At 39.2% G+C, this 27976-nt stretch overlaps 2 protein-coding genes across 9 annotated transcripts in view; both read left to right on the top strand.

Annotated features, from left to right (window-relative positions):
• The first annotated feature begins 35 nt into the window (after positions 1–35).
• zcchc8 (zinc finger, CCHC domain containing 8) lies at positions 36–6618 on the top strand. The gene is made up of 14 exons (XM_028033511.1): positions 36–273; positions 396–438; positions 527–601; positions 885–987; positions 2172–2249; positions 2340–2443; positions 2659–2724; positions 2805–2865; positions 2968–3104; positions 3229–3371; positions 4082–4185; positions 4401–4487; positions 5251–5371; positions 5468–6618. The coding sequence occupies exons 1-14, from the start codon at positions 51–53 to the stop codon at positions 6253–6255; spliced, it is 2133 nt and encodes a 710-aa protein (XP_027889312.1). The 5' UTR covers positions 36–50; the 3' UTR covers positions 6256–6618.
• Positions 6619–8295: 1677 nt separating this feature from the next.
• The window catches only part of clip1a (CAP-GLY domain containing linker protein 1a), a 28224-nt gene continuing 8543 nt past the window's right edge, over positions 8296–27976 (top strand). For 3 of the 8 annotated variants that reach the window (XM_028033020.1, XM_028033019.1, XM_028033016.1), the window contains exons 1-17: positions 8296–8447; positions 12672–12971; positions 13597–14135; positions 14720–14844; positions 14955–15171; positions 15271–15468; positions 15555–15646; positions 15728–15788; positions 18876–18980; positions 20772–21638; positions 21749–21865; positions 22019–22076; positions 22190–22273; positions 22421–22577; positions 22724–22856; positions 23116–23331; positions 24976–27429. In XM_028033020.1, the coding sequence (XP_027888821.1) occupies positions 12881–12971; positions 13597–14135; positions 14720–14844; positions 14955–15171; positions 15271–15468; positions 15555–15646; positions 15728–15788; positions 18876–18980; positions 20772–21638; positions 21749–21865; positions 22019–22076; positions 22190–22273; positions 22421–22577; positions 22724–22856; positions 23116–23331; positions 24976–27429 (5514 nt within the window). In that variant the 5' untranslated portion in view covers positions 8296–8447; positions 12672–12880. Of the gene's footprint in view, positions 8448–8757; positions 8888–11777; positions 11800–12671; positions 12972–13596; positions 14136–14719; positions 14845–14954; positions 15172–15270; positions 15469–15554; positions 15647–15727; positions 15789–18875; positions 18981–20771; positions 21639–21748; positions 21866–22018; positions 22077–22189; positions 22274–22420; positions 22578–22723; positions 22857–23115; positions 23332–24975; positions 27430–27976 lie in introns of those variants that run through there. The other 5 variants (XM_028033017.1, XM_028033018.1, XM_028033022.1 and 2 more) reach the window with 5 other exon arrangements.

The raw sequence follows: 27976 nt of genomic DNA, 5'->3' as shown, positions 1-27976 counted from the left end.
AAAGCTAGTTCCTAAACACGTGACAGGGAAATAACCAATGAACGCACAAAATGGTTCGTTTCATTACTGAACTTCCGTTTAGCGCTGAAAGGCTAAAAATGGCCGAAGTTGATTTCGGAGACAGTGAGCTTTTCCAGCAACTGGGGGACTCTGCTCCACCGGTCTCAAGACACATTCACTTCACAGAGGACGATGGAGAAAACGAAGAGGCGAGCGAGCTCCGGAGCAGGCTGGAGGAGTGTGAAGATAACATCGAGAGGCTTTCTGAGGAGAATATCCTTGCGTCAGTGTAGCATGTTTGCTATCATTAGCCCCAACTGCAGGCTCTCGAGCTGTAAAATATGCAATTGTTTTTCGCTGCGTGCCTCTCTCTATTTCTTTAACGTTTAGCTCACATAAAGTGTTAAGACGGAAGCTCAATATCCTGACACGACCGAGGTAATCTTCTAATTGTAAACCTGAGTGTGTCCACTTTAGTTAAAACGAAACCTAACTAAAGGCACATTATTTCTACCTGCCTTTACAGCGGCATCACAGTGGGAGATGTAAACATCGACGGGCCACTTCTTCAGATCCTCTTCGCCAACAATATTATATCAAAGTAAGTTCAATGTTGCACCGTTCAGAGGGGCTCAGTAAGATGGGAAACAGTCAAGGAGAAACCAACAGTTGTGTGTTTTTGGTTATGTCTGTACTTTTAAATAATATTTACTGGAAAAAAATAGATGTAGAGTCTATGTTCCTTTGCATGATTGGTGGCTTCTGTAGATGTTAGCCAATAGATGCATTTTGACATTTTAATGAAACAAAAAGGTTTGTGTTCAGATTGAACAGCTCAAAACAAAGGTGGGAAAAATGAATACTAAATAATGTTTCTCTTCAAGACAATGTCGCCAAGAAATCGAAGATTGCGTCTGCAGTGTCATTTTGAAGCACCAGAAACCAGACAATGAAAAGAAGATATCAGTGTTTCACATGAAACCGCAGGTATTTACCTAGAAATTTATTGTATTTTCAAAATTGTGTTTTAAAGGGATAGTCCAGGGATTTCTAAAGTGTGGTTATGCTAGAGAGTTATAAGCCGTCGATATCTTACCTGTGGTAAATCAGCATATCCATTTTAATATCCAAGTTTTTCCTGCAAGCCATTTTGCTTTGCATGGGTTAATGGTGTGACTTTTCAAAATGCATTCTTAGGCAAAAGTAAAGTATTTCTCACAGATGATTATTATTTTTTACACTTTCAAAGGAAAACCACAATAGCTGCACCTTCATCTTAGGGGCAAACATCACCAGGCTTGAGTTTTAGGATCATCGTAAGGAGGAATACAGACAGTTGGCTGCCTTTGTGTCATGGTCAGACCAGGAATATCTTTGAGCCTTATAGATATAGAATGTAAAATGTAATTTAATTCGCCTTTAATTTGCTTATAAATTTACTTGGCAATCATTTTTTGTGTGCATTTGTATATGTTTAAGAGGCTATATTCTGTTTCAGACTCCAGTCACGGATGAAAACAGAGATGTCATAAACTAATAAATTACCTATCACAACAAAATGCAAATACAGTGTGTTAAGTCTGGGGCTTCTTCCAAAGTTGTTTTCTTGTTGTTTGGTTGTAGCCCAACTACAATGTAGGGTATTCTCTGTGCTTGAACCAGGTTGTTGAAACCACATATTAATCTTTGTGAAACAAGTGCCAGAGTTTTGTAGGGACATGTCTTTAAATGTGTGCTTATTGGAAATGTAGTTAATTTGCAAACCAATTACTTTGCTCTACTAGTTCCAACTTTGGCATGTTTCATATTATGTAAATAATTTACTGTGTAAATAATCATTGGCTTTTCAAATTACAGCCCAATGCAAACATGCCAACGACTTAAAGGCTCATAAAGTAGCACTTGTATAAACCGCCATGACATTTTTGACTTTGGAGTTGTTTATACACCAAAAGTCAATTTGGCTTTTGGTGCATCTCAGGTGTCACTGCAAGCCATTAGTTTCAGTCTCATAGTCCAACTAATACAGATTTATGCTAAATGAAGATGATGAAATGATAATCTACTGCAGGGGAGATGTTGGCTGCTTTTAACCTTTTTAACTTTACTTTAAAAATCCAGACATATCCCTTTAAATAAACTTCCACTGAAACATGTTTCACTTTCTGAAGAATTCAGCTTTTGCGTTGGATGAAGATCCTGATAAGTTGTCTTCCAGTAGTGTGAGAACTACAACAGAAGCCTTTAAAGTAAGTGCCTAAATTTATCTCCACATAATGCAGAACATGCTGTCATAAGAAAAGGAGAATTTTATATTATTGTACTATTTTGTCTCTTAGGTTGTTGGGAGTGTTTTATATTTTTCTACCTTCAGTGTTGACAAACTTGGACAGCCTCTGGTGAATGAAAACCCCCAGTTGACTGATGGATGGGACGTTCCAACGTATCTTTGAAATGGTTTATTTAGCAATTTTCCCAGGGATTTTATTCAGCTTATTTCTAGATGCTTTGGATGTCATTTGGGTTTCAAGAAAAACCTAAGACAGAAAAAAAGCAATAGATGACTATTCACCAAATATCTTTAAACTGTTGTATCAAAGTATATTTGATAAAAAAAATGTTTTAAAAAGTAGTACACCTTCCTGAACTGTTGCACAGCTACCAGCAGGTTTATAACCAAGTTATTGGAACAGATGGACTAGAAATGGAAATTAAAAACAAAAGGTAAAAGACTTAAATCATTTCTAAAGTTTTCAAATTCGTCTACTAAAATGCTTACATTTGTGGCATGATTATTTTCACAGACCCAAGTCTATGTGTTTCAACTGTGGCTCCAGCGCTCATCAGCTCAGGGATTGTCCCCAGGTACTCGACTGGAGCTACTAATATGGCAGAAATCCAAGTAAAACTCTCAACATGGAAAACCACTACTTAACTTTCTGCATTTATACTTTGTTCCCTCCCTAGCCTAAAGATATGGCTGCGATAAGTGAAAGAAGAAAAGCATTTAATCAGAACTCAAGCCAGGTCACTCAGAGCAACCAGCGTTACCATGCTGATGAAGTCGAGGAGCGCTTCGGAAAATTCAAACCTGGAGTCTTAAGGTAGGATTGATAATTTGTGCAAACCAAAAGAAACAACGATCACACACAACGTCCAGTAAAATCAGACAGCGCATATTTGTTTATATTTCTGAATTAATTATGTTTCATTTTAATTTCTAAACAGCGAGGAGCTTTTAGCAGCACTGGGAGTAGCCGGTAACACCCTCCCTCCTCTAATTTATCGGATGAGGCAGTTGGGTTATCCACCAGGTTGGCTCAAAGAGGCAGAGATGGAAGACTCTGGCTTATCACTCTATGATGGAAATGGTATGTGTCAGGTCTAAATACCTATTAGAGACAATTTAAACAAACACAGGAAAGACAAGAGAGTTAGATTCTTTGTTTCTCGCGAGGAGAACGGACAGAGATGTGCTTTCAGTTACAAATCTCCTACCGCTCTGAAAACACATCTCTCGCTCCTCTGTTTTATTAATTTCAGAGTCCCTGTCACAGAGAGCACTGCAACTCTAAAGGGGTGGGGTCAAAGCATTTTAGTTGCAGTGCTAAATGACAATCACTAACTAAACACATGTTATCTACAATCTAAATCCTTCTTGCTCCAGGCACGGCGTCGAATGGGACACGTTGTATAGCTTCAAAGCAACGGCTTTGTAGCACAAAGAACAAAGCAGAGTTTCCTCCAGGGTTGTAAAACTCAGCTGGGAACAACTAACACCTCTATTTCCCAGGGATTCCTTTAGGAAGGAATCAAAGTTATTTAAAACACAGAAACACTACTTATACTAAGAGTAAAAGAATAAAAGCATATAAGTAAACATTATCTAAATGTAACTACAAGGCTACATGATACAACGAATATTTGATAATTACTAAAAATACAATTTATCCAACAGTATGTTTTCTGTTTGTAATCATGTTTTCCGTCTGGTTTTTTTTTTTCTTCAATAAAATTAACATGTATTTTGGTTGCACAAAATTTGGACCTTGTCACAAAGTTTTTTCTCCTGTTTTTGTAGTATCAAATGATGATGTCGGCAGCACTTCACAAAACGTTTCTTACGATGTTTCCAAACTGGTGGATTTCCCTGGCTTTAACGTGCCTGCACATCAAACTAAAGATGTAAGTACATTTCAAACCAAATGCTATATACTGAGCGCTAATTTTTAAAAAATCTGTAGGTACTATAGTCTTGAATTTGAAAAAAAAAAAAAAACTCTATTCTAGATATCCATTATTGCATTGACTGCATAGTTTTATTAAATTTGGAAGTTTGGGATAGATCTGGTGTAATTGCTCTGCATTTTTAAAAAGTTATATTCTTGTCTGATTTACAGGAGTTTATGCATTATGGTTCGATTCCAATGCAGACCAGCCACATGAAGCAAAACTATGCAGCCTACCTGTCCAATAACTTCCCTAAGGTAATGCTTACAGTTTTGACTTTTCATTCCTTATGTCCAAACTCAACAATATCAAATCATCCAGTTCTTCTGTATGTTTTCATGCAATGTCTGCATCAACTTTCTACAACATAAGGACACCAATAGCATAAAGCTTTTAAAAGGAAGACTCTTTGATGGGGCTGGATGATAAATCATCACATATATCACGGTAAACACGTGATCTTTAACGTCAGTTAGAATGTTCAGTAATTTCACTGAAATCTGATCCAGAGCTGCAGAGCATCCTGGGAGATGTAGGCAGCGAAAAGGCTTTAGCTGCTTACCATCTCATAGCCAGTTAAGCAAGGTTGATGACATTAACTAATTTACTCACTCATCAGTTACCTAGCAACTCACTCGCTCTATGGTTACCTAGCAACAACCTGTTGAGTAGCTTGCACAGCAGCAGTTTCAGGTCTCGCCATCGTGCCTCATAACTGCTTAAAAATGGAAAAACAACGATGTGGCGTGAAAGGAGAGAAGAAGTGCAACAACTTAAAAACAAATTGTGGATAAAACCAGAGAGGTGATGTGACCGGTTTAGCAGTATTTCAGATATTCAAATAAAAAAACCTAATCAATAATAATCAATATTGCCTGATATGAAACCCTTACCTGATACATTTTTATGTACTGTTCAGCTATACTCTGAATTGGAAAACATTATTGACTTTGTGAGGAACTTATTTTTGGCTGCACTGCTTGAGCAGAGCCCTAAAATCTCAGTTTTCTTTGCCAACAGCCTGGTGGCTCCTGCAACAAAAGGCGACAAGAGTTCGACTCATCCCCTCATCTCAGGAAGAAGACTAAGTCTAGCCCAGATCAAAACTCAGACAGAAGCTCGGATATGGACATTGAATCAGGTACTGCAACATTTCCCAGAATTGATGTTCACTTATGTCTTATTGAAACTTAACTTGAAATGCAGAATAATAGTCATTCCATTGTGCTTTCCCCAGATCCAGGGACACCATATTCATATCGATCTGGTGACTTCCAGTTCCAACCACCCCTACCTCCAGGCTCCCCTTGCTACAGCTCACCTCCTCCATTACCTCTGGGCACTCCTCCCTCCACGCCTACTCGCCCACCTCTCCCTAAAGGGACGCCTCCACCAACTCCCACCAACGGCTCTCCAGCTCTGCAGAGACGGGAAGTGCAGCTAGCAGATGAAACTGTCGAGGCAGCAGAAGACGATCTGACTCTGGAGGAACTAGAAGAGCAGCAGAGGTTGATCTGGGCGGCTCTGGAAAATGCTGACACAGCCACGAATAGTGACAGTGAGACACCGGCTTTAGGTACACCTGTTTCCAGTTCGCCCACTGCTTCCACACCAGCACACATTGACACGGAAATGGAAGATGTTGATGAGACTGTAGACACGGTGAGACCTGCGGAATCTTGCTGTGACAGTGAGAATCAAAAGAAACCGGCTGTACAAGAGAGTTCGACTCCAATCTATCGGCCCATAAAAGTAGAGGACGAAAGTCCTCAGAGCCCCGATGTAGAGTCTGTCAGACTCCAAGATGACAGCCCAAATGCAGAGATCCCAAATGACGGGGCTGGAGATGTTTTGTTTAGTCCTGAGAAGATCATAGCTGTTCCTCATAGGAGCAAATTTGCAGCTGGCATTGTTCAATTTGAAGACACTCCTGAATACACGGAAGTAGCTGAAGCCACTGGAACGTATCTGAAAATCAGAGACTTACTAAAAGGTTCCCCTCGAAGCTTGTCAAAGAGAAAATGAAATGTTTGTCACATTGATTCAGAACACAACATGGACATTTTAAAACCAAAATTTCTCTTCCTCACTAAACTTGATCATTTTTTTTTTGTTTTTGGCCAGGTCATCTGTAAGGCTACAAGGCACAGTTTAAATTTCTGCTGCAGTAACATTACCTTTTTGTATGCTTTTTTTTTTTTAATGTAAATCTGTAAAGTGTTTAATTTTTATATGGTCATGTTTAAGTGGCTTTTTGTCTTGTCAAATTTGGCTTGCTTTGAAGGTCTTAAGTAAACATGCTTGTGTTCTCACTTTCCGCCTTTACTTTACTACTTTGTCTACATTTTTACTGGGATGAATAAATGGTTACAAAGCAAAGAAACTGGACCACCAGTCATGCTTGGCATGTGTCATAGAAATCTTATTGACCGTTCCAGATTTTTGCCACAGGGAAACAGATTATCCATCTATCCCACAGGAGTCAAATTCCAGTCCTGGAGGGCCACTGCCCTGCAACTTTTAGATATGCCTCTCCTGCACCACACCTGAATAGAATAATTAGGTCATTAGCAAGGCTCTGGAGAACTTATCTACACAAGAAGGAGGTAATTAAGCCATTTCATTCCAGTGTTTTGTACCAGTGGCACTTCTAAAAACTGTAGAACAGTGGCCCTTGAGGACTGGAGTTTGACACCCCTGATGTCTTATCAGAGATCAGGCTGCAGGAGATTGCTCCTGCAGCCTGAAGAGGGTGGTTGAAGAGACATCTCTCACCCCAGGAAAACTCTTCAACTCATTACTGGGGCTCTCAAGGTATTCATACACCAGAAGGCATACAAGTACATAGTCCTTATAGTGACCTCTGAGCCTGTCCATAATTTTCTTTTTCAAAGTAAAAGTATTTGTGAAACAGCTCACAACCACAAAAAGGTCTACTGCTACCTCCAGGTCAGGGGTCTGTTTTTGCAACAGGTGGATACGTTTAAATGTGTTCTTGTCTTACAAGTAGGATGGAGAGTGAAGAACTAAAGGGTCTACATAACCAACAGTTGTGGCCAGGAGAACATGGATTCTTCCTGAAAGCAGTGAGATGCAAGCAGCTGAAACCACTCTCCTCCATAGGGTGGCTGAGGTCCAACATCTCAGAATGGTGGCACAGACTAACATATAAAAACATTTTTAATTGTATGTCTTTATGTTTTGAAGCAATAAATTATAGTATTTTTTTAATTATTCCTTTTTTCTAGAGGTCATCTCAAGAACCCCTTTGTATTTATGACCAACAGGAAGGGTGATTATTCTAACTTTGGCTGTCAAGTATAAAATCTGGTGCTGGTTATTTCCACATGCATGCCATTGTGGTTTAATAAAATTTAAATTCAAAACTAGAAAATATGGCTATTAAATCTGGACAACTGAATAAATATAAATTTGGTAAATATTATTAAATGCGGAATTTAATTGTTAAATCTCTTAAAATAAATTGCATACATCAGTGTTTTTCAACCATGGTTCTCAAGGCACACTGCCTTGCATTTCCCTGCTTCAGCACACATGATTTCAATTGATGGCTGATTAACTGGCTTTTGCTGAATTGCAATCATCTGAATGGGGTGTGTTGAAGCAGGGAAACGTCTACATGCAAGTCAGTGTGCCTTGAGGACCAGGTTTGACAAACACTGGCATACATGAAGTATTTAAACTTCATATCTGATTGCTTAATCCGCACACTTAACTACAAACCAATTACCTTGTTTACTGTATGTCTAAAGCAGTATTAGTCCCGCCCCCTGACTTTAACTGGGAAGGCTGAGAAATAAAGCGAATTTATGATAAACTGTAACATCGGGTTCTAATTTAATTAAAAACATCAACTATTTATGCAATTGTCATATGTATAAAGTTATTTTTAAAAAAACAACAACTTTTACATACAATTTTATTTGTAAGAAATTATTGACATGTATCCAAGTGTTTTTAATTTAACTAAAATTATTTATTGAAGGATTTATTCACGTGGCAAATATTTGCGACGTGAGTGTTTGGTCTTGTTTGAATAGAACATCTTTGGTCAGCACCCACCCTGACGTTGCTGTTGGCCGTTGAATAGGCGGCTGCTCGTGCGGGATCAGAGCAGTCGTAGTTTTCTACGTAGCTAGCTAGCCAGATCATATTTTTTTCCTCCTGAAGACGGAGCCTGTTTGGGAACGTATCAGGTCAGTAGTAACTCCCACCGAGATTGTGTATTTTCGCGTGTCTCTCCGTCCGTTTGTGTCTGATTAGCAGGATTAGTCACACCAGGAGAAAGTTGTTCAGGTGCTGTTGACGTTACTTGAGGTGTTAGTTGAGCTAAGTAGCTAAGAGCTCTTCCGACCGCACCGGCTTGTACTGCTCGGGCCTTTCGTTACTTAGCAACTAATCACGTCTGTTTGTCAGCGGGATATCAGAATGGGGATTCGAATAAGCCGAGGAGGTGACAGTTAAGGCAACAGACTGCGGAACTATCCACACAGGTGATCCAATCTCGCTGGTCGTAATGCCGACGCCCAACTTCTGACAGCTACAGTGCTCCTGTCTGGGCTTCGCTGACATTGCGGAGTCTTTCAGACTTGAGGAATTTGTTCCACTCGCTCGGCTTGCGACGTTGTTAGTTAAGGTGAGGGGATCTTCTGACCGTTTTTAAACGTTAGTGCCTCCCTGGAAACAAGCTGTTTAACAAGGCTGTAAGATGAGTTAGCTGACATTTATGGCAGTGCATCATCTGCTACCAGATGTGCCACCTCATCGTCTGATTCTGATCCGTTAGCTTCAGGCAGTGAGGTGAACAAGTTGTGCTAATAAGCCATGTGTTTGACCTAAAACGAAGCGCATTTTACTGTGTTTAAAATGACACTGAACGACTGTAATGTGTCACTAAAGCAGATGTGCTATGATGGACTTTGGATCTGTGTTGTAGTTTAAAGGTCTGACTTCGGCTTTTAAGATTTTGCCTTTCTGATTCAGAGAAAAGCAGCTTAGTTTCTGTTGGACTGATTATTAAGGCTGCAGTGTGTTTTGCCAAGAATGTTTACTAGTTTCCTTCCCATTTACAAAAAGAACATTAGGGTGCTTACAAGCCATTATTGTGTAGATTTGATTTTCACTATTCATCAGATTGTTTTCATTTGAAGAACAATTCACAAAAATATAACTGTCCGAGAAAATCATTCAAGAAAATACAATATTCTGGTTGGACATTATGTCTTATATAAGTATGTAGACTGTGAGGATTAATTTCCGAACTGATCAAACTTAAGACAGAATCTCACCCTTTCTGCTGCTTCTCTTTCTGTTGTATTCTTTTCTACACCTCCTCTGTCAGTGCCAGCAGGGGCCTACGTAATCATCCCAGCAGATGTTTCCTCACTGAGGAAGAGGTAGAGTTTGGCTTTGCCTTGTGACAACAAAAAGGAGTGGGAGACACTTCAGATTACAAGGCATTCTTATTTTGGGTGGCGAGACATTTTACAAAAAATGTCTCTCCTTCCACCTGAGGTAGTAGACATATACATCAACAACCCTGGGTTGTGGAGGTGCCCTGCCTGACATGTTAACCTGCTACACTTGGTTGCTTGTTCATTAAGTCACGGGCTAATATTAACCCACTGAAGGACGCTGTGGAATGAAAGCTCACTGGCTTGTGTAACAATTTCCACTTTCAAATTAGATGGCAGTAAACAACTCTTATATGTTGTGAAGACAAATGTATGGACATTTTTTCATCTTGTATTTTTGTTCACGATTTTGGGGGAGGTTTTCAGAACTACTACTTGAGCCTGCACTATATTTTGAGCCTCACTTTAAACATGAAGGTTGTTGTCGTAATGAAGAGGTTCAGTTCAGTATTCCTGCCATGTAGGAATTTCAGTTCTGTTTTGCAAACTACAGTCTGTGTTTCTGTTTACATTGGTCAGAAAAAAATAAAGGGCTTTTATTGAAGTTATTACTTGGTGCTTTTCATTTTGAAGGTCATATATGAGAATTATTATAACATTTTCTATTTTAGTTTTGCTTGGGCTTGTAGGACACAACAGTACTACTCAAAATCAAGAAATGTCTAAAAAGAAAAAATGGAACAGAGGGGAAAACGGGGCCTCCAAAGAGTTGAATTCATAAAGTGAAGATCTATGTGGAAATTCATTTAGTTAGGAGGAAATCAGGAAAAATGTTAACTGAGAACGGCATCTTGGAGACTTAAAAGAATCAGCACAGTAGAGGTGTAAAAGGATTTTCTGGTGAGCTCGGTCTGCCTGTAATTCACCACTGATGAGTAACGGCTTGTGACAAAGGTTATAATTGGAAACACAAAGGTTCTGCCAGCATTATAATTCCTGCTTTAGTTCTGACCAGCATTGTTTCTTCACTATTTCTTCCAACAACCGTGTCAACAGAGTGGATATTTCTTTTTTTTTTTAGCTAACAGTACATGCAGGTCTCACATTTCCACACATAATCAGCCTGTGTTTTTATTGTGAGTATTTAACTGTGCCACAGTAATATGGTTGTAATGTAGCTTAGTTTCTTGCGTGTGTTCTGACTCTAAAGGTTAAAGATAATGCTGCACATGTGGTTTTTGAAGTACTACAGACTGCAGCTTCAGTCAAATGCTCTCGCTTTCATTTGGCTTCAACGCTTAGAAAAGAAGTCGCATCTAAAGCTAAATGACATGGATAAACATGCAGGAGGAACGCTTGGAGAGAGATTATTGGTTTAATGCAAACTGCCGACCTCAGCTGATGTTTTTTTGGGTTGCTGCTTCCGTTAAATCCAAGACTTTAGTCATATAATAATCCTTGGGAAACAATTGTTGGAAGCAGAGAGAGTTTCTTTCAACATATTTATGTTACCTCTAAAATGTGACGCTTGACCTTTTGTCTCTTGAAAATTTTACAAAGCACTGGAATTTGGCTTCAATTCAATCTGTAGATTACACTGGGAGTCAGAGGCAAAAGATTAACATTACAGGGAAAATTTTCCACCTAAGTGGATCATCTGTAGTTGGCCGCATCAGCTCACTGATCACAGCTAAAAAGTCATCTTGCAAAACTTTAAAGGTTTGTGTTGGACATTAGTTGAACCGATGCAAGCATTTTGTTTTGTTGCTGTTTTTTATATGTCAGTTGGATAAAAAAAGAAATAGAGATTCATTATTTCCCTGGCCTCCTTTTGAAGGGAGAGGTCTGACGGGAATCATTTATGACACATAAAGAGAAAACTGGAACACTGCATTCAGACCAAGTCATGCTTGTAGATGGCTGTCCTTTTTTCACAGTTGTCTTCAGGGAGATTTAAGAGCTTCTCTTTATTCTATCCAACTTTTTTTTCGGTTTTTGTGGAACTGTGTTGCATGAGGCATCAGTCTGAGCAGAAGAGTCCAGACATCACAAACCTCTGCTACTTCTTCCAACCATGACATGTAATCCGTCCAGCAACTTTTGATTCTTTCCTGAGGTCTCCACCCATTGCCACTCCTTTATTGTTTTGGCAGTTAAAGACGGTGTAGCTCTCTAGCGTTTTCATGACTGAAAGGTATGTTTCTGTTTTCCTTATCTTGCTGAGCAAAATTTCTGTGGTGTGAACTATTGTGGTATTTTCCTGGGAGGGGATTGTAAAGCCTGCCGACATACCATGCATGTTTAATGCCAATTTGTCAAAAAATTCAAACTTGTTTTGTTATATCAGAAATTCTATGCTCTTTCTATGGTGACATGAAAACTGCAAAAGGAAAGTCGCTTTGCTTCATGTTTTCTTGTTTGTGTAGCTTTCACTCATCAGGAACATCCTTGTTCAAGTTCCTTTTTTTCTGTCTCCCTCTTCTGCCATATTGTTCTCTGTGTAAAGCAAACATTCACATGAATAGGTCCAGAGTTCTCATTAGATAGCCTTGAAACTCACGTCAGGGAGACTAATACATGTTTTATTCTATCATTAATGCAAGCATTGTGATAAACAACAAGCAGAGGCTGTGACAGAGCCTTATTCTGGTTGGTGTCTGTTATAGCAGGATAATCTGCTGCTGGTAGTGGTCGTGTTTCAGCTGTAATCCCGTTTTAGAAAAGCTGCCAGCGAGCCATGCATGATTTTAGACAGCAGAATGATTGAGTGAGAGAAGATTTCTAGATCTGTGTTGCTTCTCATCGAGGTCACACGATGAAGCATTAAAAGGTTCATGATATCTTTACCAAAGGCGGCAAATCGGCTGGCCTTTCTGACGGGATATTTTTAGATCCATGACTCTGTGTTCTGAGAAGCCTGTTGTCATAATAGCGACACAATGCTTGTGCTAAAATCAAAGTAAATTGTAAGACCATTATTGGTCTGTGGCTCTACACGCACAAAAAAAAAATCCCAAAAATGTTTTTAATAGATTTTTGTTTTGTTTTGTCTTTCTGTCTCAACAGGGTTCTTTTTTTGTAAACAGAAGCTTTCCTCCCTTTTCCCCTTTTTCCTGTTTTTTTCCCCCCTTTTTGTTAATTTTTTTACCCCTTCATTATTTGAGGAGAGAACTGCTTCACCATCACAGACCTGGAGAAATTTGTTTTGATGCTTTTGAATCAGCCTTCACCCACTGAAAGACACAAGCTTTGTGGGTCGGATCACTGCAGGAAATATGAGCACAGCCAAGCCCACTGGGATCAAAGCTCCTACCAAGATAGCTAGACCACCTGGAACTGGAGCCCCAAAGACCAACCCACCCACAGGTGTAGTATGAATTAGCAAAATTATCTTTTTTTGGCTTTTAGTGAAGGTTCTTCTTGAAATGTGCACTGTATTGCTGAGTTTTGTGAGCTTGCTAAATAAATTAAACTGTGTAAATTCTTCTTGTGCTTATTTACAACCCAATAACTGGAGATGGTCACATCAAGCTGTTCCTGGCCTATGTTGATTTCTGATTTTCTTATGTTTGCATTGGAGACATTTTTTCCCTTGGTTATAATGCGTAACGAGGGAAAAAATGCAGACTCTTTGATGAATGTAGCAAATTTTAATCCCACTGAAAATGAAGGAATTGCAAGATTTTCTCAATTTATGTCAAAAGTATATATGCCTAAATTTCATTCTATACTTGTGAAACAAAAATAGGAAAAAATGCAACAAAGCACATAATTCTCAGGGAAGAGGGGGTGTTTACTGCCTTATATTGATTGAAGTTCTTGGATTTGTTTCTATTTGATCCATCTATCCCAGATCAGAATATTGGCAGACTCTGACTCCATCAGACTGATTGACTGCATAAAGAACTCAATTGGCCATGTTTTTCTTTTGATCTGTCTGACTAAGTCATTGACTTAATGAAGAAACTCTGTTCTCTTTTTGCAAACGCAGCTAAACCTGGTGTGGCTGACAAAGCAGCTGTTGGAGATGGCAAGAATGCTGAAGACGAGTTCCAGATTGGGGAGAGAGTATGGGTGAATGGAAACAAGCCTGGCTACATACAGTTTTTGGGAGATACGCAGTTTGCTCCAGGAAAGTGGGCAGGAATTGTCCTGGATGAACCGATCGGGAAGAATGATGGGTCTGTGGCAGGGGTGCGCTACTTCCAATGTGAAGCCCTTCGAGGGATATTTACACGCCCTTCCAAGTTGTCCCGCACAGAAGGTGATGCTAATGGGACCCAAACTGCGCCACAAAGCCGCGCACCATCTCCCGCCCCTTCAGTCGGAAGTGTGGCCTCCCAAACCCCTGCTGCTAAATCAACCTTGCCCTCAAGTGCTACCACCGCCAAGAAAGCCTCTTCCGCTGCACCAGCTACAGCAGAGCCTTCTAACCTGGCAAAAACAAACAGCGGCTCCGTCTCCAACCTCTCTGAGAGTGGCTCCGTCAAGAAGGGGGAAAGGGAGCTGAAGATGGGCGATCGTGTGCTGGTAAAGTTGCTGCTTTTTTTTTTTTAATTAATTTCAGGATTGAGACCTAATTGTGATCCATGCCTCTTGGTGGCATTCATATTTGAATGGATGGTAACCTTGAAGCCACATGACTCATGAAACTTCTTGCACCTTCACATGCCTAACACTTTTCAGCTGTTTTAGAAGCATTTTACAAAGTTAATTCCCATCACCATCTGTTTACAGTGCTTTTAGCCTAATTAAGTGCTGATGAGCACTTTCCTTCCTCCTTACAAATTCCCTTTTTTGTCTCTTGTTTCTGCCTGAAGGCTGTTTGGCATTCTATCCTCACAGGAAGTGTTGCTCATGTAATGGGGCTGCAGAGTAAATTTACTCACCTTTACCAAATATAGCTTCTTGAGAACTTTGCTGCTGTAATTTTTTTTATTTTGATAACCATTCATTTCCAGTTTGAACATCCAGTTGCAAGCTTAAACACGTTTGTTTCTGTTGCTTTTATGGAATAATCTCACTCGAGGTTTATTAGCAAGCAAAGCGGATTGCTTTTTAGGCTTATCTGTTGAGAGGATTATGTTTGCTAATGTTTGGTGTTTTCCTCTCAGGTTGGTGGCACAAAGGCAGGAGTGGTGCGCTTCCTTGGAGAAACTGATTTTGCCAAAGGCGAGTGGTGTGGCGTGGAACTAGATGAACCTCTTGGAAAGAATGATGGGGCAGTGGCTGGCACTAGGTATGAAAGCCACTTGATTCACGAAAGACTAAAAGAAATGTTGTTTTAATAAACCACACACCTTTATTCTACAGTTGAATTATTCTCACTTTGTTTATTTTTGTCTCTAGATATTTTCAGTGCCAACCTAAATATGGCTTATTTGCTCCAGTTCATAAAGTCTCACGTATTGGCTTCCCCTCCACAACTCCAGCCAAAGCAAAAACAACAGCTCGAAAAGTAGTGACCACACCAGCCGGGCTGAAGAAAAGCCCCAGTTCCTCTTCAGTCAGCACCATGAGCTCAGTGGCGTCCTCCGTCAGCACCAAGCCAAGCCGAACAGGCCTGGTGAGACGACACAACACTTAACATTGAAATCTCACTCTCGTAAACTTGTTTTATTTGGTGCCTCGCTGTATGGTCACGCTGGTTTTTCTTTTTGACCAGCTAACTGAAACATCATCTAGGTATAATCGAAAGATTTCGGGCACCACAGCACTGCAGGAGGCCCTGAAAGAGAAGCAGCAGCATATTGAGCAGCTAATGGGTGAGAGGGACATGGAAAGAGCTGAGGTGGCCAAGGCCAATAGCCATGTTGGCGAGATGGAACAAGAGATCAGCTTGCTCAGAGAAGACCAGGAGCAGGTTGGCTCACAAATTACAAGTTTGGACATTGGATTCTTTGCATTTTTTCAGTCAGTATTAAGGCTCTTGTTTTCTTGGTTTTGAAGATGGAGTCAAAGATGGATCAGCTCCGTTCCCTGGTGGAAGCTGCAGATAAGGAGAAAGTAGAACTACTAAATCAGCTGGAGGAAGAGCGCAGGTGAGAATTGTGTTTGAGACGAGCACACCTTCACATCAGACACTGTTTCTGAGTTTATTATGATATTTAATTGTTTAACAGGAAAGTGGAGGATCTTCAGTTTCGAGTAGAGGAGGCTTGTATTACCAAAGGAGACCTGGAGGTAAACCTACAACACATAATATCTCTGAGGAAAAGTGCAAGATGTTCAATAAAAATATGGCAGGAATATAAATTTTTTTTATGGTCAACTAGTTTCAATTTTTAAAAAATCTATATATTTTTACTAGTAGCATGTGCTCTAACATCAAGTATAGTTCAACTCAATATCTTCACTTAAATAAAATCTACTTTAAATACTTGATTTTCAAAAGAGAATTAATTTTTTTTCCCAATGTCTCTCCTGCAAGATAATTCCACTTGCAATTAACTAGCATCCTTTGTCAGGGTTGCAGCCTAGGTAGTTCAGTTCATTTGCTTTTACTCTTATCCATATAGAACCATCTACTTGTCTACTTAATTTGAATAGGCAGTTTCTAGCTTTATCATATGTTAGCAGATATGCAGTCAAATGAAAGTAAAAAAAAAAAAAAGATCCAAGAAGAGAAACCCAAAAGCAGGAAATGGTTACATAACCAAACTCAATCTCTATCAATCGACCTAAACCTGTTATTGTCAGGCATGAGTCAATTACAAACATGTTACTACTCACAGGAAGAGGGATTAACAATTGGTTTTAAAATTTGCTTTGTCTATCAGTATAAAAAAACAGAATTTATTTTACTTATTACTTTTTTAGCATTTTTATTGCATCAAGTTTCAACAGAAGTCCTGATTGAGAAAGTAGAACAGCTGAGGGATATCTGTGTTTTCTGTATCTGATGAAAGGATGTATCTGTTCCACAGCGCTACGCAGGAAATCATAGCTATCATGAAGACATCTGAGTTTGAATTAATGATAAAAATGAAACCAATAGGGTTGGAAGTCCCCTTTTATCACTTCTTTACTTGCGTTCTAACAATTTTAAGCAGCATTTTAAAGCTACTTTAAATGCAGCTTTAAATGCATAAAATGAAAACAATATAACCAGGCGAAAATATAATTCCTTTAATTTTAGACTGTTAAAGTTGATGCTCAGCTGTGATTTTCGGTGCCTTTCTGTCCAGTAATGTGACCTTATGACTTGTTCTTGCCTCCCATCCTCGTCTTTCATGTTGGTCCAGTACTCAGCATGAAATCACTGGATGCTCCCCTGTCATTTCACTTCACCGACATGAATCCCTCTAGGCTATGCAGCCAAACGTAATGTCTACTCAGTTTGACTCGCACTCTGTTTTCATGTTTATAGGTACTCCAATGGAAAATGACTTTAAAAATAGCAATATATTTCAGTGATGTAAACCTTTTTTTTTTTTTTTTTTCCATAATCACGTCTTGCTTGGTTCTTTACATTTGATTAGATTCTAAACTTTAGCTTTATAGAGGTTTAATCATTTCAGACGAGGTCCAGAAAATACATGCGATGGATCACTGAACATTTATTTAATATAATATCTATTTTGATTTTTAATATGAAACCTAAAGTTAAGATGAGGTTTATCATGTTTACCCAGAAGCACAAATATATTTTGGTTTGCATAAAATCATTTATTAATCTCGTGCAATACTGAGAAGTCAAAACAAATTAATTCTGTGTCATAATTCAAAGCGATTTCTGTTTTACAGAAGAATATTTAAGTCACAAGTCTTGCACATGGTGGCCTTTAAATGCTTTTAAAGGCCACTGCTGGTTAACTGCTGGTTTATTATACTTACAGTTGAAACCTTGGCCTTGGCAACCAAGAGAAATATATTTTTTTATGTTATTAAATCAGGGCTAAATGTGGATATTTATCAAGCTAGAGTTTTACCTTCATGATAGAGGAAATGTCTGTATTAGAATACATTGACCTTACAGTGCCTTGCAAAAGAATTCGTACTACTGTGTCAGAGTACAACCAGAGTTTTAATGTTTTATTGGAAGTTATATTTGATGGAAGATCATATGTATCAAATATATGTGCATTAGTGTGAAGAGGAAGAAAAATGACACATGCTTCTCCATTTTTCTTTTTCCAAATAAAGCTCTAAAATACAAGAAGTATTTATGTTCACTCCCCTGAGTCAACTCTCTGTGGAACCAATGTTTTCTGCAATTGCAGATTTTTTGGATGATTTTCTATTACATCAGACTGAAAACTTGCTTACTATTTATTTATTTTTTTAAGACCATGGCTCCAGTCCAGTCAGATTGGATTACTGGTCAAGGAGTCTAAATTGGCTGGTCTGGACTTTGACTGGTCTACGTAAACATGATTTGACCTAAACCAGTGGTTCTCAATCCTTTGTTGTAGCTGAGGAAGTAATGCAATCATTTTAATCAGGTGTACTGGAGCAGAAACTGTTGTTGCCCTCCTCTGTGTTCTTGGGCCTTCATGATGCCGTTTGTTCACTAACAAACATCGGAGGCCGTCACAGCTGGACTAAATTGCACACACTGGGGGCTTTATTTATTAGTCAGATTCTGAAATCAGTGCTTTCCACTGGGTTGTATTTTAGTGAGTAGCGTGTCTTCACAGATTTGTTTCTGTAAAAATAAAATCTCTTTTCTTTCTTTTTTTTTCCACTTCTCAAAATTTACCATTTCTTTGTTGGTCTCAGATAAAATCTCTGTACAACAAATGGCAGTTTATGGTTGTAACGTGACATGAATACCTTTGCAAGTTGCTGTAAGTTACAGTTTATTACAGGGGGTATTACTACTTATGAAAAAGCATTGGTTTGATATACATGGTCATTTTTGTTTATTAATCATAACAGTTTGCTTTATTCACCAGGTGTCAGTTTTGCATGTTTATATCTACAACTGCCTGCTACAAACTCATCCCTATGCGTTTATGGGTATGCTTGTCCTGCACACCCATAAATGTGCTTGTGTTGTATTTGCCATTACCCATTCACAAGAAATGCCCATTTGCAGCCATTTTTCCTCAGCATGAAATTCCTGCATGTGGTGTCTTCTCATTTCCACCAATTTGCGACGTACCACGCCCATCTAGATCCAATTCCCAAACCTTTCAGTTCGTCACACACACAAACACAACTCACTCAACTCTCTCTCCTGTTTCCCCTCCCTCTCTGTCTGTGTTGGGCTGGCATGTGATGGTGGCACTGGTGTGTTCTCTTCCTCTCCTCCTTGTTTACTAACAGACGCAGACCAGACTGGAGCATGCCCACATTAAGGAGCTTGAACAGAACCTGCTCTTTGAAAAGACCAAAGCTGAGAAACTCCAAAGAGAGTTAGAAGACACTAGGGTAATGAATTCTGCTTGGGGACGGGGGTGCTGCATTGGGAGAGAGGGCCTGAGGCGTGAATACAGAGCGAACAAATGTTGAGGTTTTCAGAGGTGTCAGTTACGCTTAGCATAGGTTTGTACATGTGATGTGATTTTTGCAGAGTTTAAAATTTATCTTGTACTAAAAATCAGCTTGTATTGTAAATATAACCTCAATGGCCACTTTATTATGTACACCTCCTAGTTAATTGCGGGCTAGACCACTGCTTGCCATCCTATCTGCCTTCATTCTTCATAACAGAGATTCAGAACCATTCCTCAGATATTTTGAAATGTATTGACATGATTGCATCATTATACCTGGATGTGCAGGTTTGCCAGCTGCACGTCCATGATGCAAATCTTCTATTTCTCCAAATCCCAAAGGTGCTCTGATGGCCTGAAATCTGGAATATTGAGGCCAATGAAGCACAGTGAACTCATTGTCATGTTCAGCATACCAGTCTCAAATGATTTAAACTTTGTGACGGGTTGGATTATCCTGCTGGATGAATTGATTTACACACTTTGGTAAAAAAAAAAAAAAAAAAAAGGATTGGCAGGTCAGCAGTAATATTTAGGTAGACCGTCCAGTTGGTACCAAAAATATTCCTCACACTACTCAATGCTTTTATACCAGGCAGAATGGTTCCATCCCTAAAGTCTGAATGCTTCACCTCACTTTTTTTTACCTGCACCACTGTTTTGATGGGCTTATTTTTGTTAGGAGGCAGTTCAACATCTGTATGTGGTAAAGTGGCCAATAATGTTTATCCAAGACTTAATTTATACTGCATGAAGTCAGGTTTTTAACATTTTTATCTCTAAAACGTCCTCTAAATTTTAACCCAATTCTCTATAAATGCTTTCAACAAGTTGCTCAGCATGAACCAATGCTTTTCTGATATTGCTGCTTAACCAGACAGACAACCTTTCCCTGTCGCCTCAAATCATTTTCCCAGATGTCCCATGTTGTATTTCTCCAGTCCCTCCTGGCATCCATTTGTCCTGCTTATTTGGTGTCCCTGCGTTTTGCTAGTATAAAACCTACCCTGCTCCCCTAACTCTGAGTCCTGGAATTCCTTGATTGTATTGAAGTCATTATATGCACCAAATTCTGACTATAATGTGATTTATTGTATGAATTTATTTTCCTAATATAAATATGTGACATGTTATAACCAAGGTGGAAAAGTATGAAAGAGGCCGGTGAAACGTTTTGAGTTCTTTACCTCAGCAGAGTCACAGGCTGTTTACTTCCATGCCGTGTGGCATTGATACAGTAATTTGTTTCAAAAGAGCACACAGCAAATATAGAACGCACATAGTAGACATTTATGTAATTTTTTATTTGGGTTTATGTAATATTAAAATTTTCTGATAGTCTTAGTTTCAAGTTTTCTTTTGCTGTAAGCCATAATCATGAAAATTGACAGAAATAGAAAGTATTATGAACATTTGAGTGTAATGAATCAAAATGAGTAAGAATATTAAAATAGTTTTTGGGAATCTACAAATTTCATGTCATTATTTAAATTTTCTTTTGACCACAAGAGGTCAGTATAATTCCTTTTTGTGTGACCAGAAGTTTGTATATTTTGTCCTTAAACATCAGTTTGATTAGTTTCTCTATTGTAAAACAGTTTTTGTTTGGCCTGAAATGCCATTTTCTATGAGTCGCACAGTAATTTTAGACTCTGTTTATGCATTATTATGTTTTAAGATTTTTGAATAGAATTCTGTTGCAAGTGAAAGATTTCTGCTTTTTAAGGTTGCTACAGTGTCGGAAAGATCCCGTATCATGGAACTTGAGCGAGACCTTTTACTGCGCAACAGAGAAGTGACTGGCCTGAAGCTGCGTCTTGAAATGCAGCAGAACTCCGAGGACCCGAGCGGCACCCTGTCCCCTATCCTGGAAGAGAACAACTCTCTTAGGGATCAGCTTTCAGCTGAAGAAGCTAAACACCAAGAAGAGGTCGAGACATACAGAGAAAAGCTGGAAGCGCAGGAAAAAATCCACAGTGAGGCGGTCGCCCAGCTTCAGGCGACATCTGTAATGCTGTCCAGTGACAAAGAACAGCTACAGATGCGTTTAAGCCAAGCAGAGAAGGACAATGTTGACACCGTTGAACTGTGGCGTTCAAAGATGGAGTCTGCCATGGAAGAGCTGAAGGCATCTTTGAGCAATGGTGCAGATGCTCAGATAGAAGAGTTTGCAGAAACCAAAAGTGACCTGGAAAGGCTCAAGGTGGAGCATGAAATAGCTTTAGAAGAGGCTGCAGCCAAAGCCTCAGCTTTGACCCAGGAGATGCAGGCACAGCTGTCGTCTCTGTCTGAGGAAAAGGAGCGACTGGAGGAGTCACTGCGGTCCAGTGTCGAGAAAGCAGAGGAGCAGCACCTGGTGGAGATGGAGGATGTCCTTGGAAAGCTTCATGCTGCTGAAACCAGGATAAAGGAGCTCGAAGAAAAAGAAACCAGGCTGGCACAACAGTTTCAGGACAAGGATACAGAAACCAAAGAGCAACAGGGAGATATGGCAACTCTACGCAGGCAGTTAGCACAAAGTAACCAGGAGTGTGTGGCTCTGAAGAGTCAATTAGAGGAGCTCCAGAACCAAGGAGATGGGAATAGTGCAAAGGTAGGTTAGAAAACACCTCTCGGTGATTTCATGGTTCTGTATTGTCTTTTTTTTTCTTCTTCTTCTTTTTTCCTCAGTATTTTATTAAGATAAACTTTTGTTTACTGCAGGTTGTGGAACTGAGCTCACAGTTGGAGGGTAAAGAGCAGGAAGTCGTCACCTTACAGGAGAGTCTGACTACACTACAGCAGCAGAGGGACGTCATGGACAGCGAGATTAAAAGCCTGGTGAGGTTCATAGAACAGTGTTTGTGTTTCTCTTTGGGACATGATTGACTTAATCATCCATTTATTCTGTCCTTCTGCGACTACAATGCCGCCTTGTTTCACTTTTGTCATGTATAACGATATAACAAATGACATTTTTTTTTCTCCCCACAGAATCTAAGGCTGCGACGAAGCACAGAGGAGCTGAATAAAGCAGTTGAAACAATGAGAGGTAACGGATATAGTCATTGTGGGACGTAATACCCCTAGTGTTTTACTATGAAGAGTTTACAGCTTTTTCCTTTTAAGTTTGCTTGGATTAAAAACGTGTTTTGTTTTGGACAGAAACAATTGAGAATCTGGTTAAGAAGAACGAACACTGCACGTCCTTAGCTAATGAATCAGAGACCCTAGGAAGTCAGCTTGCTGGTTAGCAGATTGAAACTGTATTTGTTCTGTACTGAATAATTTGTAGTAAAGCTGTATCAAGCCAGTATTATGTTATAGTATGTTTTTTTTTTCTTCCCATTATAACAACATTTGGACCCTCAATCAGCTGGTCTTGTTTTTCTTTAGTAATGGAGAGAAAACTGAAGTCTGCAGACGAGAAGCTTGAGCAGTTGTCAAAGGACAAGAGCAAGTTGGAAAATGATATTTCAGACATGATGAAGGCGTCTGGTGACAATTCAGTCCAGCTCACAAAAATGAACGAAGATCTCAAGCAGAAGGAAAGGTGGTGAAACTAAATATTTCTCAAATGTTAAAATTAGTTTGGTCTTAATCTACTCATTATTCAAAATTTCAGATCTGTTATACTTGCTGTGTTAGAATAGTTGTTCAGTTTTGTAACCTGTTATCTCCTTTGTTGACATTACACAGGAGACTTGAGGAGTTACAGAATCAGATGGCAGAGGAAAAAGAGAAAATGGCAGTTTTGGAAGAAAAGCTCCAGAAAGAGCAGTCCAGCAAAGGGCATGAAACCAGTGCTCTTCAGGAGAAGATAATTACCTTGGTTAGTATTTCAGGAATGTAACAAGTATTTGAACATATTCTGTTTTATGCTACTAATCCATTTAAATACTTCCACTTCTCAGTATTTTCTGTGATTTGACTTGATAACTAACGCCAGTTCCTTTAACTTCTAAAGTAATGCTTCAGAAATGTACAATCACCCTGTCAAAACATTTCAGGACTGCAGGGTATGTGTTAGATCTAGTTAGAGGCAATAAATGTGAAGATTTGTTTTACTTTGTGGGTTTTTCTTTTGCTAGGAAAACGCTCTTAAACAAAGTAAGAGTCAGGTTGAGGATTTGAAGGCCTCACATGAGAAATCCCTCTCTGAGGCCTCCAAGCTCCATTTGAAGGAATTCGAGATTCTGCAAACACAATTTGGTCAGTTGAAGATGGAGCTTTCCTCCTCCAAGGACAAAACTCGAGAGCTGGAGAAAACTGTGTCTGAGCTGCAGACATACAAAGAACAGGCCCAGGTAAGCACTGCTTCAGAAGTATGTCAGAGGAGTAAATATGTTTTAAGAGATTCACTGGCACCGTGTTTAAAGATTAGCAAGGTTTATGGTATTTATAACTTGTAAGGAACATTTGTGAAAATCTAAATGTTTAACAAAGTCTAAAATGGCATATTATTTGTAAATATTAAATATATCTTTTATTTTTAAACACCAAAGCATAATGTGAACGCAGCTTTAAAAAGCATCAATTTGGTTTAAATGCAATTTTGTTATTTTTGCACTATTATATTTTTTAAACTCATTTACCTTAATGGTAATGATTAGTAAAAATAAAAAAAAATACCAGGCAGAGGGTAGAATGACTCAACTTTAATAAAATAGTGTATTATGTTTAATAGTTTTATCTATTTTTTTTGTCAAAAGAAAAAAAAAATTATACCAATTTAAAAGAAAACCAAAAGCAGGAGACTGTTTTTTTATTTTTTTACACTTACACTGTGAATGTGTTCATTGTTGCCCATCATGTTTTCATTACCATTATCACCACTAAACATTTCAAAGCAGCACCAGCATTATTATTTATTAATTTATTTTTTTGCATTACTCTCGACTCAGTAAGCTATAACACCTACCACTCATTTCCACTTGGAGGCACCATGTTAGTAGTTGGCTGGAACCCTTTTGACCTTCAGAACTACCATAATTCATAACGGCACAGATTCAGCAAGCTTTTAGATGTTAGTCAATATTAACATATCAGGACCCTCCAGTGAATGACTCAGGCAGACTGTGGTGATAACACAACGCCCAGTTGGTGCCGTGGGGCTAAAAGCACAAGAACAAAATATACCCCACACCATTACAGCACCAACCTGTTGACAAACCACAAAATAAATCTTTACACTGAGCTTCCCAAGTCTCTTGCATGTGAGGGAGTGGGCTTTAAAAGGACGAGTCAACTGTAAGTTACAGGGGTGCTTATTTACTTTTTGTGAAGGGATTATTTTTGGGATTCCTTTTGCCCTGCTTTTTCTGTGGAAAATTTTCCCTTGTGTGCAAAATTATTCATACCACTGGCAGACTTGGATTTAAATTTATGTTCATTTACTTCATGGCCATTTCTCTTCATGGCGAGAAGAGAAATGGCGCAGCATTTCTCTTCATGTCAATCAAATATTTTCTCTTATGTGGGTTTGAACAAAAACCTAAAGCTTGATAATTAATAGACTGGTCTATAATGGCATTATTAGACATTTAAGAGACAAGAATTACAGAAATTTGGCAATTTAGTTTACTTAATAGAAAAAAAGTGTAGCGTTACTCAAATTATTTTCTGTTCTAATACTGTATAAGTGCATTATATTCATGCTGCCATTAGTGGTAAACACCATGGGAATCTACACGCCCTTTATGTTATTAATTACCTTTATTTGTGTTAATGCCATTGTTATCGAAAAGGTTTCTTAGTCGATGTGAAAATTTTCTGCCTCCGCAGTTTTTGGTTGAAAGCTTTGGTGTGACCCTCTTTCTGATTTTTATGCTTCTGAGGCTTAACCTTTCCATTTGCATATCACTTGTATCCATAACTAGATGGTTTATTTTGTATTTATTCATGCATTGCCCTGTGTGTATATCCCCTTTTTTCACCTTTTATTTTTCCAGCGGCTTTCTGCTGAGCTTGACACCTACAAGCGTGATGTTGACAATATGTCAAAAAAACTGGATAAACAGAGTCTTGATCTGGAAAACATGTTTAAGCAAAGTGAAGATCATAAAGCTGAGAAAGGCAATCTGGAGAGGCAGCTTTCTGAGATGCAAAATAAACTTTCTGTCACTGAGATTAGTTGCAAGGAGGTTTCAGTGCAGAATGAAGAGCTGCTGGCAACTAATGATAAACTCTCAAAACTTCAAGAGGAATTACAGACCAATACCAAACATTTAGATGAAGAGAGGACTTCACTGAAGAAGGAACTGGAGAATCTCAAACACCTGCTGCAGGAAGCAGAGACCGAAAACAAAGAACTGCATCGTGGTAAAGGTGAATATTTGACTCAAATTAAGGAGCTTCAAAGAGAAAATGCTGAGATGAATGACTCTGTCTTAAAGAATCAGTTGGACATCCAGCAAACTGAGTCTAAAAAGAAGCAGCTGCTTGAGGATTATGAAAATGTTTGCAAAGAGAAGAGCCGGCTGGAGGAGGACCTCAAGGAAACTGAGTCAAAATTCACCAGTGAAAGAGACGATCTGATATTAGAACGTGATTCTGCCAAAAATGCTCGGAAGTCTCTTGACGCTAAAAATGCTGAGCTGCAGGAAAAAGTGAAGTCATTGAATTTAAAAAAAGAAGATCTTAAGATGAAGAATGTGCAGCTCCAGACTCTGGTAGAAACCCTGACGAATGAGAAAGCAGAGTTGTCGTCTGAAGTCGGTGCTGCTGCTTTGGAGAAAAAGAACCAAGAGATGGAGAAGGAGGAACTCCAAAACAAACTCTGCCAAACCAAGAGAGACTTGGAGAGTCAAATTCGTGAATGTGAAGAGCTTAAAGCCTCTAAAGCCAGCTTGGCCCAGATGCTTGAAGAATTTAAGACAAACAGTCAAGTGACAGATTCTGAAAGGCTTACCTTGTTGCAGGAAAAAGAAGACCTGCTTGCATTCCAGAGGAAAGTGTCTGGTGAGAAAGACGACCTTTTCAGAGAGCTGCAAGAGCTGAAGGAGAAGCTCCATGTCCTGACGGAACAGTTGTCCCTTTCTCATGAAAAATATAATGCGGCGTTATCATCTTTTGAGCAGGAGAAACAAGCATTGCGTCTACAGAACTCCGAAATGGAGATGACACTTCATGACTTGCGTAAAGAAAAGATGAGCCTGGATTCAGCTCTTGAGCAGCAGAAGATGGATTTTGAGCGTTTGGAGGAGGAGAAGGGAGAGTTGGAAGGAAAGTATACCAAGGCTTTATCTGAGAAGGACACTCTTTCTGTGGAGCGTGAGAAGCTCGCTGGTGATAATCGCACAACTCGGGGCCAGTTAGATGGTTATAGCAGAACCAATGCTGATCTTCTTCAACAGAAGAGTCATGTGGAAAAAAAGCTTGAAGAAACTAAGCATCAAAAAGATGAGCTGGAAGCCAAGATCACCACTCTGGAGCGAGAAAAGACTGACCTACAGAATAAACTGCAGAAGTATTGCTCTGATATTGAAATTCTGGAAAAGACCAAAATTGAACTCGTTGTTGATCATAATAAAGTAAAAGCAGAGTTTGAGAAGTCCAACTTAGAGCTTTCTCAACAGGTAGATAACCTTAAAAATGATCATCATCATCTTCAGTCTCTGCAGACCGAAGCTGAGCAGAAAGTCCATTCTTTCCAGGAGGAGAACCAAGTTCTGCTGCAGGAAGTCCAGGAGTTAAAAAAACAGATAACATCTCTGTCGGAGGCGAAGGATCTGCTTGAGACGACTCTACAAGCTGAAAACTGTGAAATCACTAAAGCAAAAGCTGACAAAGATGGTTTGTCTAAGCAAATTGAGGAACTTCAGAACACTTTGTCCAAAGTAATGCAGGAAAACGATAATATATCTTTTCACCGCAAGAATGCTGATGAACAAAATAAGTCTTTTAAAGCAGAAATGGAATCTCTGAAAGGACAATTGAAGCAGCAAAAGCAAGAAAACCATCAATTGGGCCAAGATAGGGAACAACTGTCAACTAGGCTTGAGGAAATGGACAAACAGATGACTCTATTGACATCAGTGAAGGAAAAGCTTTTGGCTAGTCAGTCTGAACTGAAGCAGGAAACATCTTCGCTTTGCGCCATAAAAGAAACATTACTCGCTGAACAGTCGGAGCTTCTTCAAAAGGTGGAGTGTTTGCAAACAAGCAACAAACAGCTGCAGGCTGAACTCCAGGCCCAAAAGATTGTGAAAGAAAACTTTGAAAAACAGTACAAGAGTGCTCTCGAGGAGGTGTCTGCGTCTGCTGTGGTGAAAGAAGAAATATCCTCCAGCGTTACTCAGCTGTCGGCTCAGAAGGACACCCTGCAGGCTGAGAGGGATGAAGCCGTCCAGCAAGTCAGGGCGCTCGAGTTGCAGCTAAATAACGCTATTTCTAAGCAGCTTGAGGTATTTTTCCTCCAGTACTAATTCTAGTGGTGCTGGGGCTTTGCCACCTTCACATTGCATGCTTGTTAGTTTGTCTCCCTTTTTAATTTCACGCCTTAACTTTCATCCTCCATTTACTAACCTCTGTTTACTACCCTTAGCTCCCAGCTTTTGCCTGTGGCCTTATAACGTGAGCTAATAGTGGGCTCATTTAATTTTAGTTGGACTTTGAACACCTTGTTGCAGCCATGCAACCATTTGATGCAGTTTATTAAATGTATTAATCCAATGAGGCTGGTCTAATGCTTCCTTTGACAGCAGGAAGTATTCGTACATTTTTTCAGTCTCCGTTCTGAGGCCACAGTTTGCAGTAATTGTGGTGGTAATTGTCAACAAGAGTTTTGAAAAATACAACGTTCTAATACGTGTCAGAATGTGTCAGTCTGTTAATCAGTGATAAAGTGTCTCAATAGAAAAGCATGTTGTTCATTTACTTATTAAATTGAAATAATTGTATTATAAAAATATGCACTTGTATATGATTTTCAACTCAGATCACACAATAATG

This window comes from Xiphophorus couchianus, chromosome 12, assembly GCF_001444195.1.
Source record: "Xiphophorus couchianus chromosome 12, X_couchianus-1.0, whole genome shotgun sequence".
NCBI lineage: Eukaryota > Metazoa > Chordata > Actinopteri > Cyprinodontiformes > Poeciliidae > Xiphophorus > Xiphophorus couchianus.
This window is presented reverse-complemented; position numbering and strand designations above follow the sequence as displayed.

What these genes read in the sequence shown, in the direction of transcription:
- zcchc8 (XM_028033511.1), top strand. Translation starts at nt 51, where the DNA reads ATGGTTCGTTTCATTACTGAACTTCCGTTTAGCGCTGAAAGGCTAAAA. An exon ending in AATATCCTGACACGACCGAG is followed by an intron (nt 439 to 526) that starts GTAATCTTCTAA and finishes CTGCCTTTACAG; the next exon opens with CGGCATCACAGTGGGAGATG. An exon ending in ATGGAAATTAAAAACAAAAG is followed by an intron (nt 2,725 to 2,804) that starts GTAAAAGACTTA and finishes TTATTTTCACAG; the next exon opens with ACCCAAGTCTATGTGTTTCA.